The following is an 18,273-nucleotide window of genomic DNA, read 5'->3' on the forward strand; positions in this document are numbered from 1 at the left end:
GTTGGTTTAAGTAAAAACCAAGATGTGCGGCCACGACAAACAACAAACATTACTTGTTTTTTATTTGTATATTTGCTTTGAGTTCAATTCAATTATGAAAACTTACCTACGACAAAAGCTAACATAGACAACTCATCGCTTACGTTATATATATAGAGCACAAATCGAAAAGAGACATGGGCAAATGGAAAGTGGAAATGACTGGCGAAAGGTTTGACCTCGAATCGTAATCGTTAGAAATCGGAGCACACAGAACAAGAGCAATAGAGTTTAAGGAGATACCAACTAATCGTAATCGTAGTTCACACATAATACACACAATAACCTGGAGCTTGGAGCCCCTAGTTGGACTGCTGCTGACCCTGCTGCTGCTGCGGCGGCTGTCCCTGACTGAAGTAGGGAGCGGTGTTTGGCGTGAGCAGCGTGTGACAGATATCACAGACGCGGGTCACCCGCTTCCGCGGACCCGATGGCACCGTTTTCGTGAGACACTTGTCGCAGTAGATGTGGCCGCAGTGCCGGCAATGGATCTTGCGCACCATGACCGTGAAGTAGGCGTTGCACGTGGGGCAGTTGTTTACGTCGTCGTCGTCCTGCCAGCGCACCTCCGTGTCGGCATGCCGCAGCTCCTCCAGCGACATCTGTTGTAATAATAATGTAGACATTTAAGTGAATAAACCACATATTTTTATATCGGACTCACCTGCAGAGTTTGAGATAGTTTGACAAAGTCCTTCTGAACCGTCTCCATGGTGGACAGTTCCTCCTGCAGCGTTTTTATCTTCGTCTTGTAGTCCGCGTTTGTCTTGGCGTACTTCTCCTGCAAAAAGGGGATCTATTTGGTGGCGATTCTACTTGGATAACTAAAGGTCTCCACTTACATTGGCCTCCTGCAGTTCAATGATCTCCACGCGACACTCCGACAGCTGCTTGTTGAGCTCAGCCTCTTTGCGCTCGAGTTGCGTTTTGGTCGTCTCGTGCGCCTGCACCGTGACCAAGTGCTCCGTCACCCGGTCCCTGGAAATACAGTTTCGAACATGAGAAATAAACACACTTCAAATAGCAGAAGAGAACTCACTGCAGCGACTTAATATCTAGTTGCATCTTGCGCTTGTAGGCCCGCCGCTCGTTGTTGCTCTCCTCCAGCTGGGCCCGCAAGATCTGAATCTCATCCTCGGTGCTGGTGCACTTCTGCCGCTCGTACTCGCTGCTCACGCGTGCCTGGATCAGTTCGCTCTGCTGGCGGAGCATTAGTTCGTGTAATTCGACGACCGTGTTGGGCAGGTTGATGTACTGGTTGTCGATCTCCTCGGAGGTGGCCAGATACCGACCGGAGAGGAAGTCGTTGTCGGCCTGCAGCGTCTCCAGCTGCTTGTTGACCCGCTCCCGGTCGTCGGTGACGCGCTGGATCTGCTTTATCACCTCGTCCTTGGTCTCGAGAAACTTCTGCTGCATGTCCAGCAGGCGCTGCTCGTTGGTTTTGGCCTGGTCCCGCAGGCTTTGTACTTCGCTCTTGTGGGCCTCCCGCTTCTCCTGCCACTGGTCCTCCAGATCCTTGCGCAGCGCCGCCTCCTTGGCCAGGGTCTCCCGGGATTCCACCAATTGCTTCTGCAGCAGATCCACCTGCTTCTGTTGCTTGCCTATGTGGGCGTTCAGCTCGTCGGCCCGCTTCTCCGCCGAGCTGCAGGACTCACAGGCGCCCTCGGCCACGTCCATGGAGGTGGATTTGTGCAGGGCGGATTCCTCGGTTGCCGACTTGGCCTGCAGTTGGTCGTCCTGTTCGCGCAGCTTCACCTTCAGGGCCTTCATCTCTTCCTGCAGCTGCTCGACGATGGAGTGCATCATTTCCGCCTCCTCGGCAGCCTGTAAAGTGGATTGTTGGTTAGCTCAGTGGAGGATTAGCTGCGGGATTGCTTACGAATTGCTTGCCATTGCCCTTGGACGAAGCCCGGCTGTCGTCCTCCAGCTGAAAACTGCTGTTTAGGGAATCCGTGCCCAGCTTGCGCACGGAGCCCAGCGTCTTTTTGACCTGATTCAGCACCTGGGGAGCTATTCCTACGGATGATTCCGCTTGTAATGGAGGAGCCGTCGTCGACTGCAACTGCTGGTACTTGGCCATCTCCAGACGCAGGTGCTCCAGCTCGCCTTTGTAGTGGGCGGACTCCTCGATGGTGTCCTGCACCAGCTGTTGGAGCGAGGAGATCTCCTCCTGCGCCTTGATGTCCTTTAGCTGCAGTTCGTTCTGAGCCTTCAAGTCCGCCACCACGCACTTGGTCTTCAGCTCGTCCAGTTCCGTCTGGAGTTGGCGTCGCTCCAGCTGGCTCTGCCCCACCTCCGCCTCCTTCTGCATGTAAAGCTCCCGCATCTTCGCCCGCTGCGTGTTGAATTCATTCTGCATTTTGCGCATCTCATTCTGCAGGTGACTGAATTTGTGCTCGGTGCTCCCCTGGTCATCCTCGCCTGCCAATGGGGTTTTGGGTTAATATAGGATGCTGTCCTGGCGTCCTGTACGGCTCTCTTACCATTGGACAGGTCCGTGGGCTCCCTGGCCTCCGTCCGGGTCTCGTTTTCTTCCATTTTCTATTTTTTAATTTATTAAGCGCAGCAATTAGAACACCCTCGTGCGCTTTGCAACACTGCTTTCTAGAGTGACCGTATTCAAGCGGAAGTATCGATAATCTTCATTTCAAAATTTCGAAATGAAAAAGGTTCGAAGGTTTTAAATATAAATTTTACCAATTTTGTGGCCAAAACCTTATATATTTTTAAATAGAGCTAAAAGGGATTCCAGCTCTTCCAACTCTAAAACCTTTTAATCTTTTAGAGCATAAAATGAACAAAATCTACTGTATAATCTTAACTTTATTTTAAATCAGAGGTACGCCTTTAATTTGATTACATAATAATTTAATTTAATTTCTTAAAAAAGAGGTTTTTAGCGGAATATCTCTGAATCTATAACATAGTCAAACAATAACATCCGTTGGACCAGGGAAAACCCCATCTTACGCTCGCACCTTCGAAATAAAAGAGTTCAAATGATTTTCTGATATTCTGATGTTGCGTATCTTGTAAGCTGGAAAAACAGTTGGATCTTTTTCTGGGCCTCTATTTTAGAATTACTGGAAAAAAACGAAGAATATTTTGTATTTGGCATCATTATAATTCAAAATTATTAGTATCACACTTCAAAAAACAAATAAAATGATTTTTGATCGGAGTATCAGTCGTTTCGATCTGTTTGATTCATCACTACTTGTACTGCCTTCTACAGTGAACAAAAATTATGCATTGTTATTGGCATAGTAAACATATATAAAACGATAGAAATAATTTAAACATTTGTCTAAAAGTTTCGTTCAAATGATTGCAATTTAAATAATTCAAATTTCATCTTAATTGATGAGAAGATCTTCTCTATTATTTACGTATTTCCTAGAAAGTGCTTCACCATTTGTGTGCAAGCCAAATGACTATTAGACACAGCTCACCGAAGAGGTAAATGACTGCCGGACATGAATGACTAACACACCGTCACCGTCCGTTGTCTTAATTTTATGCAAATTATTAAGCGCCCGAGAAAATGGTAAATACTAATAAATTATGCGAGGGAAAATGCCTAATTCATTAGTGCCATCCAAAGCAAATGAGGAAACATATTTATAAATAACAATATAACAAAATATTTGAGATAAGAGAACTACGCGTTAATCGGAACAAAACTGGATTTGAGAAGTTCTCCGGAACCCAACAAATAATTATAAAATAATCAGCTTGTACGCTGAGATCAGTTGGGGTTCCGTGAATTATTCCCGTGAGCTCATGAACTGTCGATGTCGTCATAGTCGGCAGCTTCGGAGATTCGTGGCCGATACAAATACTATAGCATTCCTATAGCGACAGCGACAACGGCACCGATGTTGGCCAAAATATTTTGCTTCTGTTCCGTTCAGTTCGCATTGGATCCAAGAACGAGGCGGTCGGAAGTGGGCAAAAGGCAGCCAGAGAATAACGCGGAGAAATAAATACGCGGCGCCTTGGAATCGCGACGGCATTTCTACTTATAAACTTAAAAATAATACAAATATATAAGTACAAAGATATAATATATATGTGAATGGAACTCGAGTAATGACGATAAAGTGTCCAGTGTTTTGGGGTTTCGTGGTCAAAAATTAAAGATAAAAAGAGTCACAGATATTCTGCAGTTATCCCAAATCTTCAACCATGTCCCAAAGTGTAACGCCCATCCCGAGCACTCCGCCTCCTTCTCGAAGGGCCAACCGACCGCCCAGGATCAATATCCACAATTTGACCAGCGGATCGGCGATGAGCCAGGCATCCATGCCACCCAGTGCCCAACCACCTTACACGGCCCAAACGAACTTCACGGGGAATGGAACGCAGGGACCCTACTGGCCACCGGTGGCCAATCCCTTCGGATCCGGCAACTTCATGACCAAGGGCTACGAGGGCTTCCTCGACCTCACCAAGTCGGGCATGAGCTTCGGCGAGAAGTTCACCTTCGGGATGTACAACAAGCTGAGCACCTGGTCGCGCCGGTGGTTCACCCACATCTTCCTGCTGATCATCCTGGCCCTCTACAACGTGGGTGGAGCACTCCTGTTCAAGACCTTCGAAGGTGGGTTTCTGGAGATTCAGTCTTTATCACTAGAAGTTCGTTAGGTAAACAAACCACCCCCCAAAAAGTAAAGAAAAGACATCCGGACGCAAAAGTGCAGCACCCATTTTTGTTTGCTTATCAAGCTCTTCGGCAATTGTTTGGAAAATAGTAAACAGTTCAGTTCCCAGGCAGTTCTCATTCAAATAAATACACCTGCTGTAATCGTAAAAACATGCCCCATCAATTTGGCAGACTGATTCAGTATCCGAGTACTCGAATCCCATAGGTATATATGTAGCCATATGTATGAATCATGTTTGAATATAAACAACCAAGACAGACTTCCAGTTGCAGATGATTAACGAGCGGATGGAGGAGTCTCATTATAATAAAAGGAAACTTCGAAACATTTCATACGGGTGAAAAGTAAAAGGAAATTTGGTATTCAAAGAGTATGAAGCTAAAATTTCATTCTCAATACAGCCACCTGCTAATGTTTCTTATTTGAGAACCAAATTCCTTTGGTTTACTACTTGAAGCTTACCCTAACCCTCTACAACTCCTTCCAATTCCCAATTTCACTTGTTTAAAAGGATAAATCTAATCCTACCCCACTTTCCCCTCCTTCTCCAGACATTGGGATAAAGGCACAAAACATTGAGCTCCATGATCAGCGGTTAAGATTCTTCGGAGAAATGTGTAAGATGTTCCACAATAAACAAGCAAGCGATGTAAGATTATTAAATATATTAAACTCGATGCCAAGATAATCTATAATTTTTTGGTAATTTCAGTACAATTCAACAACATTTGTCGGTCCGATGAACGAAATACTCAACAGATATTCGCCAGTGATCGATTCTCTAATGAGATCCAAAATGGAAGATGTGCCTAATCCATGGACCTTCTGGAACGCCATGGTCTACTCGGCCACCATTTACACGACAATAGGTGAGTGGATCTCCAAATATTCCTTTTTTTGGTATTTCAAAGTAGTTTCCAATTTAATTTGTATTAGATAACTCATAAGATAAAATATCTAATTGATATGTGTGAATTATACATTTTTATTGATATGAAATAAGCTAGAATTTACCCCTATATCATATCCAATTTTCTCTGTAACAACCAAGTGTATTGGCAGTGCAAAGACGCCCACGCCGATAAGATATATGAATGTTTTCTTGGGACGCAAGATGGTCTATTTATGTTTATTCTTCTTCATTAAAGCCAACGAAATATGTGACACAAAAGATGGAAATAGTTTCGGATTTTTTGGCGATCGTCGACATTTGCGAGATAAAAAATTTGTGTCTCTTCTGGTGCAGACACGGTTTATGAGATCTCAAGATCTCAAGAGGCTGTGAAATTCTTTGGAATACTGTCACTCTTCATAATTGAGACTTATAAATAAACTGCGAAACACCCTTTCACCTTTTAAAAGAATTTCCCCGAATTTTCGCCTTACACACTCTGAATCAAATTTGTTTTTAATTTCACTTTTAATTTGCAAAAGACTTTTCTCGCTCATAAACATGCCATGAAAATGGAAATGATTTCGACCGAACAAATCTGTGCAGTGGATTCATATTTTGAATGATTGTTCTGATTCAGGGAAATTATGTTTCAAATTGTGAGGTTAGTTAATGGTTTGATAGCCCCTTTAATTCGATTGACTTGCGTTTTGGATTTGTTTCTGAGTTTTACGGGCAAAACACATCGTTTTACTTAAAGTAAGATAAATGGGAAATGGAAAATGGTAAATAAAATCTTTCCATTCGTCGCCTCTTTTGACAAGTTTCCAAGAGGCGAAAAAAATGAAATTCAAATAAATCCGCAAGTGTGGAAATGGAAAACTTTGCACCCACATCTGAGCACAAAAGCAATTAACACAAATTGCCAAATTATTGCCGCAAAACGACGACAGAATTTTCTACTCAAACGGGTGCCTTGTAAACAGAATTGCAAATGGTTCTCTGTGAGTGCAGTCCATATAATCAACTTGTCAAAATTGGCACAAGTATAAACAAAACATAAGTCTGAAGAGTAGTGCCTTTATGATCGGGTACTTAATTTGAAATCGAGAGTCTATAGCTGCGGTTGCATGACTCACTTGAAAAACTCAATGGCTACTATATTTAGTATGTACTTATTTTTAGTCCCAATCTGTCATAAAAATATTACACAATTGCCCATGACACAGTGAAATATTCAAATAAATTGTCTTGTTTATGACCCCTATAATTTTAAGGATTTTACAATCTTTATTGATTTGTGCCAGTAAACACAATATCCAACGGATCAATAAACCGGAAAACACTTTATAATACCCCAGCAAAATCAATATTTGTTAGCCATCATAAAACTGTTGCTGCCGCGATTAAAATACTACTTAGTATAACAATTCTACGGGCGATTTTATTAAAATGGTGCATGCCCAAATGGAAAACAAATCGCGAAGGCAATTCGGAAATGTTGAATGAAATTGCGAGGAATAAACAAACACAAAATCGCAGCCAAATTCCATAAAAGCGAATACGATCCGTCATCAACTTTTCAGAGGAGAAAGAGAAGGAAGCCACATAGACCATCCGACAGTTGGAGGGGCTGGAAGATTTAAAGGGGCTCCGGAAAGTATCTGATGAAAATTTAGCAAAACATTTAATTTATATGAAATTTGGAAGTGGAGAAATTCTCTATATGGCAACCATGACGTCAGAGGGGATAAAGATAACATACGAGAGGTCAAAACCAATTATTTTAAATTTTTGGCAAATATAATTCCAATAATTTCATTTTGAAAACAGCTGCAAATCTAAGATATTATATGCACGAATCGAACAGCCAGTGAAGAGCGGAAGGAAACCCCCATACCAAACAATATTGGGGATTTTAAACAAACCTCGAAGAATTCATAAAATTTCAAGGGAATTCGGATGAGTGTGATGCTGGCATAAATCTGATACTTTATAATTCCCTAAGACCTAGACGAAAGTGCTTCCGCAGTCATCAGTTTTTCTCACAAATATCTTACAAATCATTCGATAGACTATAAATTATTTCCCATTCATTGTTGTGTTTGTGATGAATCTGCCATTATACTTATCAGACGTTTCTAACACATAAACGAAAATCTCGAAAATATTCAAAAGAAATATTAGAAATGAAACGATATCAGAGTGTATCGTATTCCTTAAGATAAGTGATTTATCTCTGGCTCTTTCAGTCCTAAAATTGTCATCACATACGTGTGTCTTATTATTTTTGGTCTTAGGCACTTCCTTTTATCAATAAACGAGAAAATTCTTGACATCATATTGTTGATTACTTTTTGGTCCATACATGTTTTGAATCCAAATACTGATAAACACGTACATTCATTGGAATCTACCAATCGTTGGACGTTTAATTTAATCAGAGCTGTGATTAAGCTGAGCGGCAGTAGTAATTCATTTATTTTTAGCTATTTTGATATTCTCTCAGTACTTTGATTAAATAATTACTTTCACTTTGTTATCAAATCTTCTATTATAAGTAAAACTGCCTGGATCGATTCCCCTTTTTCACCTAAAACATGAGTTTACATTTTTAGGAAATTTATTTTAGTAGCATTCAAGGTAAAATATTCGATTGGTAGGTCAGCGAATAATACCCAAATGATCCTGTGCTTACAAACTAGTTGGACATGTACACAAATTGGATTGTACACTTCTTTAAATGTTTTTGTGCGGGTCAGATACTGAAAACTACCATCGACCGCGACCGCCGCCGCCACCACCTCCTCCCCTTCCTCGGCCGAATCCTCCGCCGCCGCCACCGCCTCCACCTCCGCGGTTTCCGCCCCTGAATCCGCCGCCTCCACCTCCTCGTCCGCCGCCGCCTCCTCGACCACCTGTTGAGCATGAAAGGTTAATGGTCTATTTGGTAAACAAGAAATTCATAATATTACCTCCTCCACGACCGCCACCACCGCGACCGAATCCTCCACCGCCACCGCCGCCTCCTCCGCGCGTAAAGGCTTTCTTCGCTCCTTTCGGCTGCGGGGGTTTGGGCAGAAATCTGGCGATTGGTAACAGCTTTCCGGGGTCGATGTACAGTGTCTGGTTGGGTTTGAAACTGTTTGCATACACGTTGTCCGACAGTTTGATGGACACGCTGTAATCCCGAACGGTTCCAAAGATCTCGTCAATTTTGCCCACTTGTTCCTTGTTCTCGAGGAATATGGGCGCGTTGAAGTATGGGACATCCTGGATTCCAACTTTGCACACGAGGTCATTTTGGCACGCGTAGGAGAAGTCACCCAATGGGATAACTCTCTCTGGGGGTCCTGAAAGTAAGAAAAATAGGGGAAACTAATAAGGTAACTGTGGTATTCTTGGCAATTTGCCAGAAAGTAAGATATGGATATTTTAGAAGATAGATGTGACAATGATCTCATGAAAACATACGTATAGACAATAATTTCTATAGGAAACTTGGGTTAAATATAAGTAAACAACGTGGTTTTTTCAGTTCTTCTAAATGATGTGCTAAACGATGCGGTTTATGGGCAAATTCCAGCTTCTTAAACCACTAAGTTAAGCTAAGTTATTAGGGTTTTTGAGAAGTACCATCAACCTACCATCATTGAAGGCTCCACGGCCGCCTCCACGTCCGCCGCCGCCTCCTCTTCCGAATCCTCCACCGCCGCCGTTGGATCTGAAGCCGCCTCCACCTCCTCGGCCGCCACCACCTCGTCCGCCGCCGCCTCCTCGTCCTCCACCGCCGCCTCCAAATCCTCTTCCGCCTCCGCCACCGCCGCCACGATTACCAAATCCCATTTTCAAATATTAATTTATAAATATTGAACTCAAGAACACGTGCGCCGTTTCGATCAACCAAAATATTTAGAGACGGACGAAATTTGAATTTCGAAATCGATACATCGATAACAGCAGCCATGTGTTTCAGTATATACGGCTAGCTGTGGTTTTGGTATTTATATGGTCTCACTTGACTTATTGGGCGGTCTTTTTAAAATTGTTATGCAATGAGGAAATTAATTGTTTTATTACACTTCTTAAATATTTATTAATTAACTAAGTTTAATGTGGTTCGTTTTGTTCAGTTTAGCTGTTCCTTAAAGGCTGGGTATGATTTAGCCGCTAGTTAAAAAGTACCACTTATCTACATACCCGTCATGTCAACGTTGTGTAAAATACATAGCTGTGTAAAAGAATTTGAAATTTTTTTAAAAATGTATTCGGAAACTAATTAACCAGCAATTTGGTTAATTTACTCTTTCGAGCGATCACTGTACGTCATACAAAGCTTTTTAAGGTTAAATCATTTCACAAACACTAAATTCCTATTAGTCATTTAGAGAATGAGAATAATAAACTCGCACAATATGAGAGAGCATCTCACAGATCATCGGATGCATTTGATATAGGAGATACTTTCTGACATTTGTACATGTAGCTATAGCCGAACAGCTGTTGGAATGTGTACCAAAAATATAGAAAACCCAAGTGAAATTGAAATTTTGAATATTCTCCACACTCTCGGCAGTTGGATGCCAGCCGTGGTCGAGTCTGCCAAGTTTATTAGATCGCGTCGAGCGCTACGACGTCTATAGAAGCAGATACATAAATTCCTATAAGCAAAAGTGGTTCTGAAATACATGAATAATATAGAAAATTACTAATCTATATGCTGTGGCAAGTGTATTACTTTACAACTTCTAGCAAGTGCAAAATATAGGCAAGGAAAATACAATACTGCAGTCGAAAGTGATATAATAATAATTACCCAGAGGCATATTTTCAAAGGCGGAATATGAACGCTAGATAAAAATAGATGAGCACGAGCACAAAGATAGAACGCGAAAGTAGCACACGACGGCAGCGGCTGGAGGAGATGATGGAGCAGCCAGTGGACGCCAGGCAGCAGCAGCGCCACCGGCGACGCCTGGGACGCAGCCACAGGGAGCCCACTCCAGTCACGGGACAGGATGACCTTCCCCAGGACGATGCCAGTCCGGAACACCTTCCTCCCGATCCCTCTCCTCAGATGATTCGCATGCAAATCCGACCACCCGGCACTTTGTCAGCCCACGAGAGCAAGATCCTGCGGAAGCGGGACAAGAGCTTCGCCAGCTCCTCGGCACGCAGCCAGTCGCAGCCCCGCGAGGCGGAGAAGCTGAGCAGTCCGGATGCCAACCACCTCATCAAGCATCGCAGCCTCTCCTCGCCGCGCCACAAGGAGGAGTCCAGCGAGAGCGAGCTGACCACGGGCAGTAGCAGTCATCGTCGTCCCATACCCGCCAATCTCGGCCAGACACAGGACACCCTGAGCCGCCTGGAGCAGAACCTTCAGCGCTTCGAGGACGAACGGCGGCGTTTCGAGGCCGAGAAGCGTCTCTTCGAGCGCGAGAAGCGGGAGCACAAGCAGCGCCATCGCCAGCAGCTGGACAACGAGGAAAGGAAGCGACTCCTGCAGAGCTACCGCAAGCTCAGCGATCGCATCCAGCTGCCGCAGGACGAGGAGGAGCGACGCCGGCTCATCCACAGCCTGAGGCTGCAGCGGCACGAGGCGCCCAAGAACAGAAATCGGAACAGGAGTAGCGGCTACGAGGAGTCCTCCACCCAGTTTAGTTCCTCCGATGCCGAGGCAGTGGAGGAGATTAACCCGAGGCACCCAAGGACAGCCAGGATTCCACAGGGCTTTGTGGCGGCCCCAATACGAGGGGCTCCTCCTCCTCCGCCTCCTCAAGCAGCTCTTAAACCCAATCCGAATCCCCCTGAAAGACTTTCCGTGAGTCGCAACAACTCCCTGTCGCCCGTGCGACCCCAACGACGTTCCAAGACCCCAGAGCAGCGGGAGCAGATCAGCCGGAAGCACGAGTACGTGGAGGTGGGCGAGTCCAGGAGCCAGGAGGCGATAAAACCTCGAGTCACCGAAGCGGAACAGCAGTCGGAGCTGATGCAAAAGTACATGGAGGCCGCGGAGAGGGCGGCCAAGGCGGAGGCTGCCCTGGCGGAGCAAATCCTCACGGCGGAGGGAGTGCGTCGCAGTCACAGCTTGAGGTTGGCCGACAAGGAGGAGAAGCCAGCGAAGCGCAGTTCCAGTTTGGAGCGACCACTGGTGGCCAAGAGATCGGGCAGTCTGGAGAGGAAGGCAATCGAACTGAAAGTACCCGAAGAAACTATCAAAAATGAGTTAGAAATAGAACCTGAAAAGGAATCTATACCAATAGAATCACCATCCATTTTACCGGAAGTTGAAGCCATCTCAGAATCCAAACCCAAAGCAACCCTCCTGCAACGCTTGAAAAACCTCTTCCGTCGAAAGAAGAAGGTTGAAAGTGAAGATACCCTAGACTTACCCACTGTAAACCAACCAGAGAAGTTAACCTCCCGGGCGTTTCTGTATCACCTCCACCTGGAGGCACGGCATGAATGGAAGCGCCTCAAGCTGGACTACCCACAGCGGATGGAGGAACTGCGTCAGCTGCGCAACAAGTGCATTGCCCACCTGATCTGCCTGGCCATGCTACTGGGATTCGGAGGCCTGCTCTTCCGCTACACGGAGGGAGCCGCGGAGAACATCTACAAGTGCGAGGTGCGCAAGGTCAAGCGGGATTTCATCGACAAACTGTGGGATGTCAGCCATAATATGAGGTAGGGATGCGGTCAATCCTGAGGATACTGATAAGGGTGATCCATTTTGTGTATCTATTTGCCAGAGAGGAAGACTGGAAGTCTCTGGCGCGACACAAGCTGCGCACTTTCGAGGATGAACTCAATAACCTGGCCGAGCTGGGACTGCGACGGTATCCGGGCCAAAAGTCATGGAACTTTGTCAATTGCTTCATCTTCTGCTGGACCGTAATCACAACCATAGGTAATCGATAATGGATATTGGATCCCTATCTAAGAGAAGGCACTCTATCTGAAGAAAAGCATTTATATGTTTTTTAATGGTGGATAATCTTTTCTATGTATACCAAAAATTTCCAAAATTAATTTGCTTTCATGAAAGTTACACAGACAATATATTGTCCCATTTATTTGTTATGGTTCTTACTTCTCCCAAGATATTGCTGAAAATTTATATCCATTAGCCTCAAGAAAATATTCCACAACAATTAGTATAATTTAGAAAAAAAGTGTTTAGATATTAGAGAAAAATCTTTAATTTCTTAAATTTACTTTATTTATTTACTTTATATATTTTAAGAAAATAGTCGTATATTAAGTTTGTAAGTTTTTAATGCAATGGTTTACCCAAAATATTTTATCATTATTTTCTGAATCCTCTACTCTAGAACTCCCCTTTAAAACCTATCTCCCTTCTTCTTTTCCCCGCAGGATACGGCCACATCACTCCGAAGACGGCCTGGGGCCGATCCCTGACCATCGTCTACGCCATCATCGGCATCCCCATGTTCCTGATCGTCCTGGCCGATCTGGGAAAGCTCTTCACGCGCTGCGTCAAGTTCGTGTGGGCATATGTGCGACGCGTTTACTACACCCGCTCCTGTCGAAGGATCCGCAAGCAGCAGCAGATCCGAGACGCAATGACCGGCTTCAACACGGTCTACGACATGGCCATCCGTCGACCCAGCATGTTCTTTGGCAAATCCGCCGTGGAAAACGATGAGGAGTCGCAGGCGGATGCCGAGGCGGCCAGATCGCTGGGCACCTCGCACCCGGAGACGCCCACATCGCCGTATCCGGAGACCTTTGAGGTGGACGACGAGTTCAATCTGCCCGTTTCGGTGGCCTCGCTCCTGCTCATCTCCTACATCCTGCTGGGCACCTTCGGCTTCAAGCTGGTGGAGCCCGACTGGGAGGTCCTGGACTCCTTCTACTACGTCTTCATCTCGATGTCCACCATCGGCTTCGGCGACATGGTGCCTGGCAATCCCTTCTACGTGATGGCCAGCATGATCTACCTGATCTTCGGCCTGGCCCTGACCTCCATGTTCATCAATGTGGTGCAGATCAAGCTGAGCGACCACTTCAAGACGGCCAGTGCCAAGGTGGGGGCCACCATCGGCATGAATATGGCCAGTGAGTTTGGCGACGAGGGCGGCTCGCAGCTGAAGACGCCCTCGGAGTTGGCCTCCGTTCATGGCTCGCGGCTGGACAGGATCGAGGAGGACCAGGGCCAGGAGGGCAGCCTGCCACCGCTGACCTCCATCCTGCGGGCACCGCGTCCCCTGTCGCCGGTGGACAGCAATGGAGGCAGTTATGGAGGGGATGGCAATGTGAGTCCACCACCCCTGCTGCCCAGACGCCAGGTTTCCGTGGATACCCAGCCGCCGGCGGAGGTGGAGGGCAAGAAGAAGAAAAAGCACAGGTTTTTCTAGAATCCTTCGATAGGGAAGAGCCCCCGAAAAAAACCTAAAACTGACAACGCTAACTAGTAAGGCACCTCATAAATGACAAGGCACTTTCAATTCGAATTTACCAGAACGCCGTTCTGTGAGAAAATCTATTTTCATTTATTTGTTATTTAATTTTACTTATCATTATCGTAGGCTAAGACTAATGTTAATGAAATAAAACACGCGAGTTGACAAACGCTATCGAATATGTTTTCTTTATAAGGAAAGGGGTCGGGTATTAGTTTCCAATAAATAAATCTAACAAAATTAATCGCTTAATAATATATCAATAGCTGTTTGAACTTTTTATCTAACAATGGGATAACCGCTATTCACATTCTTTGAATATTTAAATGCCGTTCGTTCGTATGTATTAAAGTTCTAACCCAAAATTGGTTGTACAATTTCTACAGTAAAATACTTTAAGATTGATATTCTAATGAGTTATCAAATATCACATATCAATCCCCATAATTTAAAGATTTGGTATAGAGACGATAAATAAATTGTATATTAAATTAAATTAAATTAGAGCCAAGAATCGCAAGGTTTATTTAACCAAGTTTATTTCATTTTCTAATCAAATTAATTATTTTAATTAGTTTGCTGATTTTCTGCTAACCAGCGGATTGTCCGAAATCCGGAATGCAATTACCAAATGGATATGTGAGAATTGCTCTGCTTTGGAATGCATTCGGTAATCCTGCTGAAAAGAAGGAGGCGGAGGGGCTGAAATCCAAATGCACTCGGCAGCTGCACATCTGTCGGTTCGTCGGCCTCAGGATGTGGAAGAGGAAGCATGCTGAGCGAAGAGCGAGCCGGTGTGAGAGAGACTCTCTCTCTCTCCTGCTGACACCCGACAGGATTACTGCGTTCGGCTTGGCACTCGTGTGTAAGTTCCATTTCCATTCCATTCCTACCGAGGAGGGTCTCTAGTAATCGCCAGTTGTTGTTTTGACGGCGTGCGGTTCGGTCGACGGGATACTTCGCCTTCATTCCTCTACCAAAAAAGAGGCGCCAAAAACACTCAGTTGGCAAATAATATCACACGTAACTCGGCGAGCACGAAATTGTGTTTGCCAAAATAAAGATTGCATAAAATATTATTTATAAAAATATATTTGTGTTTGCCCTTCGGAAAAAAACCAAATCAAACATTCAGTGATCGGAAGGAAATCAAACGATCGTGTTGGAAGAGAAAAAGAGAGCGGAGAACAGGAAGAGCCGGCTGTCGGCTTCAGTCTTCAACTTCCCTCTCGTCCCTTCGAACACCCCTTGATTTTATTTTTGTGTCGCGTGTGCTACAGTAGAACAAACTACAAACCTACAATACAATAAACTACAAAACACAAACGCCATACACGCCAGGTGTGCAATATATTGTGAGTGCGAGTGTGAGTGCCTTGGACTCGGTCGATTCTTCTGGTTTTTGTTACCCCCTCGGTTTTTGTTTTGCTGCATTCATTCGCATTTCTAAAAACAAAAATCTAAAACAGCTGTCAAACCAAAATTTGCCAAATGCCTCTTCATTGGATCTTCGGAAGCGTTTAATTCAGTGAAAACCAGCATAAAACCAAAAGTATCTTCAGGAATCCACAGCCACAGTTGCAAAAATGTCCGCAATTAACAGTCGCAATCAGAAAATGGAACAACAGGTAAAGGTCCTGAATAAAAAAAAGTTTGGTAACCAAATTGACAAAATAAAGTGAAAGTATTTTAAATGCAATGTTGTTTTTATTTCTGACATTACCTTTAAATAAAAAAAAAATATTTTTTATTAACAATCGGTGAAGTAAAAGGATTATAGATATCCTCCCTTGACTTCTTAATAGCCCCCAAACTTGGGCCGAATCATCATTTGAACGAACTTGAAAGGCGCAGTATTGTTGAACGAATTCCAGCTGATGAAACGGGCTTTATCATTGGGCAGATCGCGATAATAATCAAAGTATTGACCATTTAGATTACTAGAAATATATCACATAAGTTACTGAGTTCCTGCAATAAATTCAATCGCTCCCTTACAGTATTATTGTCATAAATAATAAATAGAAAATATAAGCCTTAGACAGTTTTGATAACCCTGTATCAACCCTTGAATTAGTTATGACAGTAGTTTTTATAAAGAGAGCGATTGTATTTCACCACACGTACCTCTCCCCACAATCCTTGTACCACCAGGCTCCGAGATGAAACTGGGCACACACTTTGTTGAAGGAGCCATAATTATTCACATCGAATGTGGAGAACTGTTGACCTTTACTGTCGCTCAGGGAATCTCCAGCGGTTCCCGAGTACGAACCGAGGTATTTCAGGGCATAGTGTTCGGACTCCCCGCCAACGAGAAACTCGTCATATTTGGCGAATACATTTGTCTTTTGTCCGAATTCCTCCAGGTGGATGTAGAGTTCGAAGGGCTGATAGGCTGTTAGCCAATTTAGTTTCTCCAGGCCGATGAAGAAATCGCCCTTCGGATCGCCGAAACCCTCCTTATAATCACTCCAGTCGCGATAAAAGTTTACCAGTCCATCGCGACGCCTCTGGATGACCAACCAGCCCAGTCCGGCCAGATAGGAATCGCAGACTACTGCGAAAGGCTTTTGTCCCGGCACCTGAACTATGAGATCTGTGTGGTTAACGTTGTCCCTGGTCAGACAGGAAGAGGGGTAGGTGACATTGCTGATGGTTTCCTTCATCTGCCACAAGGACTCTCGTCGAGCCTCCAAGCTGAACGAAAGATTGCGATTAAAATCAGCGATTTTTCTTATTTTTATACATACTCAAGCAAAAGCTTATCAATAGAGGCAAGGGCATCCGATGTGGTCTCGATTTCCTAGTTGGATGGATAACTGTAGAATGTGTTTACAAGCTTTGTCTAACTTACCCCTTTAAGCTGTACGGAGGTTAGAGGATCGGATACCCCTGCGGTTATACAGAAACCAAAGGCCACGAGGGCTAAATAGGCCTTTATACAATGCATTTCGGACTTTGATGGTTAAACCTCTTTTCTAAGCAAACTTCCTCGCCAATAGTTCGTCATCAACTGATTGAAATAATATTTTTGCAAGAGCGACGGGAACTAAACGATAAGATACGAGCTGTATTTAACGCTATACATATAATATTATTTATTGACATGGGAAAGATAACGATAACGACAAAACGCCACAAAATTATTAATCCCCTCGGCAGATCACCCTCCTATTAAATAATATTAAAAATAATACTTTGTGTTCACAATAAAAGATTCTAGCAGTGAGCGCAAAAGTTGTATCAAAAGTCAGTCCGCGAACAATTTAAAAGCTACTAATATTAAAGTTAGGCTTTCAAAAAAAATCTTTTAAAACTTTTTCCATTTGACCATGGTCATGAGTCAAGGCAAGTTAGCAATGCCTTTTTTGCTCCTCTGTTTTTCTTACCAGACGAATCGTGAAACTCTGGTGGAAACAACAACAGAAAAAACCCTTCTTTCTTGGAACAATTGGGCAGCCCAGAGCAATCAGCAACAGCCGACATTCCCCGGAATTGTTCACTTTTTGCCCCCAAATCTGACCGCACTAAATGTGCCGCCCATCGAAAAAGAAAATCAAGAAAAAAGGAAAAACACCCAAGTGGCCTAACGCCTTTTCCAAATGGCTTTGTTGTGCCCGATTCTTCGTGGTGGCCAGGTGGTCGTCCGTTGTCCTGGAAACGGCGTCCAAATAAATCGAAACGAAGCTCCGGTGGTGCAGTTGCTGCAGCTCGATAGGATTGTCATTGGCCCTAATTATGTTGGGTGGTTGGAGTAACTCCCTCCCAACCCCTTAGAAACACCCCTTTCACCCAATGGAACATAAATCGAATCACTTTGGTTGCCAAGTACTGGGAGTTCTGGCTCCTTCGAGTTGGTTCGATTCGATTTCGATTTCGTGCCGTTATGGCTTATAAAACATTGAAAAGCTATTCACAGCTTGGCGAGGCTCTTTAATGGAAGGACATCATGAAAGCAAAATGCCAGGTGATTTGCCATCGAAAAGCAATTGTTTGAACGAAATTTTCCTAATCGAAAAAAAACCCCAAAGGTGGTGAATCAAATTCATATCCAACTTTAATTGGAACTAGATTTTCATCGTAAAATATCTCTCCAGTTCTTAATAAACAACACATTTCTTGATTGGAATTTGAAAATAAAACCTCAAAGGTGTAGGATTTGTTTTGTAGTCTCTTTTAATCGGAATTGAATTTTCCTATTAAAATGTCTTGCAAATTCTTAGGAAATAAAACACTTTCTGATTGG

The 18,273-nt window shown here is 44.0% G+C and overlaps 5 protein-coding genes across 7 annotated transcripts in view; 2 read left to right on the top strand and 3 right to left on the bottom strand.

The window, feature by feature from the left end:
* Positions 1–25: 25 nt before the first annotated feature.
* Positions 26–2,644, bottom strand: Rbpn-5 (Rab GTPase-binding effector protein rabaptin-5). The gene is made up of 6 exons (XM_017146590.3): positions 2,523–2,644; positions 1,919–2,460; positions 1,079–1,863; positions 882–1,017; positions 704–820; positions 26–641 (listed from the first exon to the last, which is right to left on the bottom strand). Exons 1-6 carry the CDS (start codon positions 2,575–2,577, stop codon positions 342–344), a joined length of 1,935 nt encoding a protein of 644 aa, XP_017002079.2. The 5' UTR covers positions 2,578–2,644; the 3' UTR covers positions 26–341.
* Positions 2,645–3,942: 1,298 nt separating this feature from the next.
* LOC108060760 (TWiK family of potassium channels protein 18) lies at positions 3,943–14,198 on the top strand. Of its 2 annotated transcripts, XM_070212313.1 has the most exons (4): positions 3,943–4,642; positions 5,258–5,355; positions 5,419–5,575; positions 12,976–14,198. In XM_070212313.1, the coding sequence occupies exons 1-4, from the start codon at positions 4,228–4,230 to the stop codon at positions 13,977–13,979; spliced, it is 1,674 nt and encodes a 557-aa protein (XP_070068414.1). In that variant the 5' UTR covers positions 3,943–4,227; the 3' UTR covers positions 13,980–14,198. The 2 variants fall into 2 exon arrangements, with proteins under 2 accessions (XP_070068414.1, XP_017002088.2); XM_017146599.3 differs by lacking the exons at positions 3,943–4,642; positions 5,258–5,355; positions 5,419–5,575 and adding exons at positions 10,154–12,285; positions 12,351–12,508.
* On the bottom strand, positions 8,204–9,489 carry Gar1 (Gar1 ribonucleoprotein). Its single transcript, XM_017146601.3, has 3 exons — positions 9,246–9,489; positions 8,574–8,951; positions 8,204–8,516 (listed from the first exon to the last, which is right to left on the bottom strand). The coding sequence occupies exons 1-3, from the start codon at positions 9,442–9,444 to the stop codon at positions 8,371–8,373; spliced, it is 723 nt and encodes a 240-aa protein (XP_017002090.2). The 5' UTR covers positions 9,445–9,489; the 3' UTR covers positions 8,204–8,370.
* A 761-nt stretch (positions 14,199–14,959) lies between the features above and the next one.
* Positions 14,960–18,273, top strand: part of ktub (Tub domain-containing protein ktub) — a 29,854-nt gene continuing 26,540 nt past the window's right edge. For both annotated transcript variants that reach the window (XM_017146603.3, XM_017146604.3), the window contains exon 1: positions 14,960–15,652. In XM_017146603.3, coding sequence (XP_017002092.2) covers positions 15,611–15,652 — 42 coding nt within the window. In that variant the 5' untranslated portion in view covers positions 14,960–15,610. The remainder of the gene's footprint in view (positions 15,653–18,273) is intronic.
* LOC138912262 (ficolin-1-like) lies at positions 15,748–17,040 on the bottom strand. The gene is made up of 4 exons (XM_070212323.1): positions 16,882–17,040; positions 16,778–16,830; positions 16,152–16,724; positions 15,748–15,964 (listed from the first exon to the last, which is right to left on the bottom strand). Exons 1-4 carry the CDS (start codon positions 16,975–16,977, stop codon positions 15,823–15,825), a joined length of 864 nt encoding a protein of 287 aa, XP_070068424.1. The 5' UTR covers positions 16,978–17,040; the 3' UTR covers positions 15,748–15,822.

Source organism: Drosophila takahashii, chromosome 2R (genome assembly GCF_030179915.1).
Source record: "Drosophila takahashii strain IR98-3 E-12201 chromosome 2R, DtakHiC1v2, whole genome shotgun sequence".
Taxonomy (NCBI): Eukaryota; Metazoa; Arthropoda; class Insecta; order Diptera; family Drosophilidae; genus Drosophila; species Drosophila takahashii.

What these genes read in the sequence shown, in the direction of transcription:
- Rbpn-5 (XM_017146590.3), bottom strand. Translation starts at nt 2,577, where the DNA reads ATGGAAGAAAACGAGACCCGGACGGAGGCCAGGGAGCCCACGGACCTG. An exon ending in TTGAACTGCAGGAGGCCAAT is followed by an intron (nt 821 to 881) that starts GTAAGTGGAGAC and finishes CCCTTTTTGCAG; the next exon opens with GAGAAGTACGCCAAGACAAA. An exon ending in AACTATCTCAAACTCTGCAG is followed by an intron (nt 642 to 703) that starts GTGAGTCCGATA and finishes TTATTACAACAG; the next exon opens with ATGTCGCTGGAGGAGCTGCG.
- Gar1 (XM_017146601.3), bottom strand. Translation starts at nt 9,444, where the DNA reads ATGGGATTTGGTAATCGTGGCGGCGGTGGCGGAGGCGGAAGAGGATTT. An exon ending in CCGTGGAGCCTTCAATGATG is followed by an intron (nt 8,952 to 9,245) that starts GTAGGTTGATGG and finishes TCTTACTTTCAG; the next exon opens with GACCCCCAGAGAGAGTTATC. An exon ending in TGGTGGCGGTCGTGGAGGAG is followed by an intron (nt 8,517 to 8,573) that starts GTAATATTATGA and finishes CATGCTCAACAG; the next exon opens with GTGGTCGAGGAGGCGGCGGC.
- LOC108060760 (XM_017146599.3), top strand. Translation starts at nt 10,463, where the DNA reads ATGAGCACGAGCACAAAGATAGAACGCGAAAGTAGCACACGACGGCAG. An exon ending in GATGTCAGCCATAATATGAG is followed by an intron (nt 12,286 to 12,350) that starts GTAGGGATGCGG and finishes TCTATTTGCCAG; the next exon opens with AGAGGAAGACTGGAAGTCTC. An exon ending in GACCGTAATCACAACCATAG is followed by an intron (nt 12,509 to 12,975) that starts GTAATCGATAAT and finishes TTTTCCCCGCAG; the next exon opens with GATACGGCCACATCACTCCG.
- LOC138912262 (XM_070212323.1), bottom strand. Translation starts at nt 16,977, where the DNA reads ATGCATTGTATAAAGGCCTATTTAGCCCTCGTGGCCTTTGGTTTCTGT. An exon ending in CCTCCGTACAGCTTAAAGGG is followed by an intron (nt 16,831 to 16,881) that starts GTAAGTTAGACA and finishes CCATCCAACTAG; the next exon opens with GAAATCGAGACCACATCGGA. An exon ending in TACAAGGATTGTGGGGAGAG is followed by an intron (nt 15,965 to 16,151) that starts GTACGTGTGGTG and finishes ATATATTTCTAG; the next exon opens with TAATCTAAATGGTCAATACT.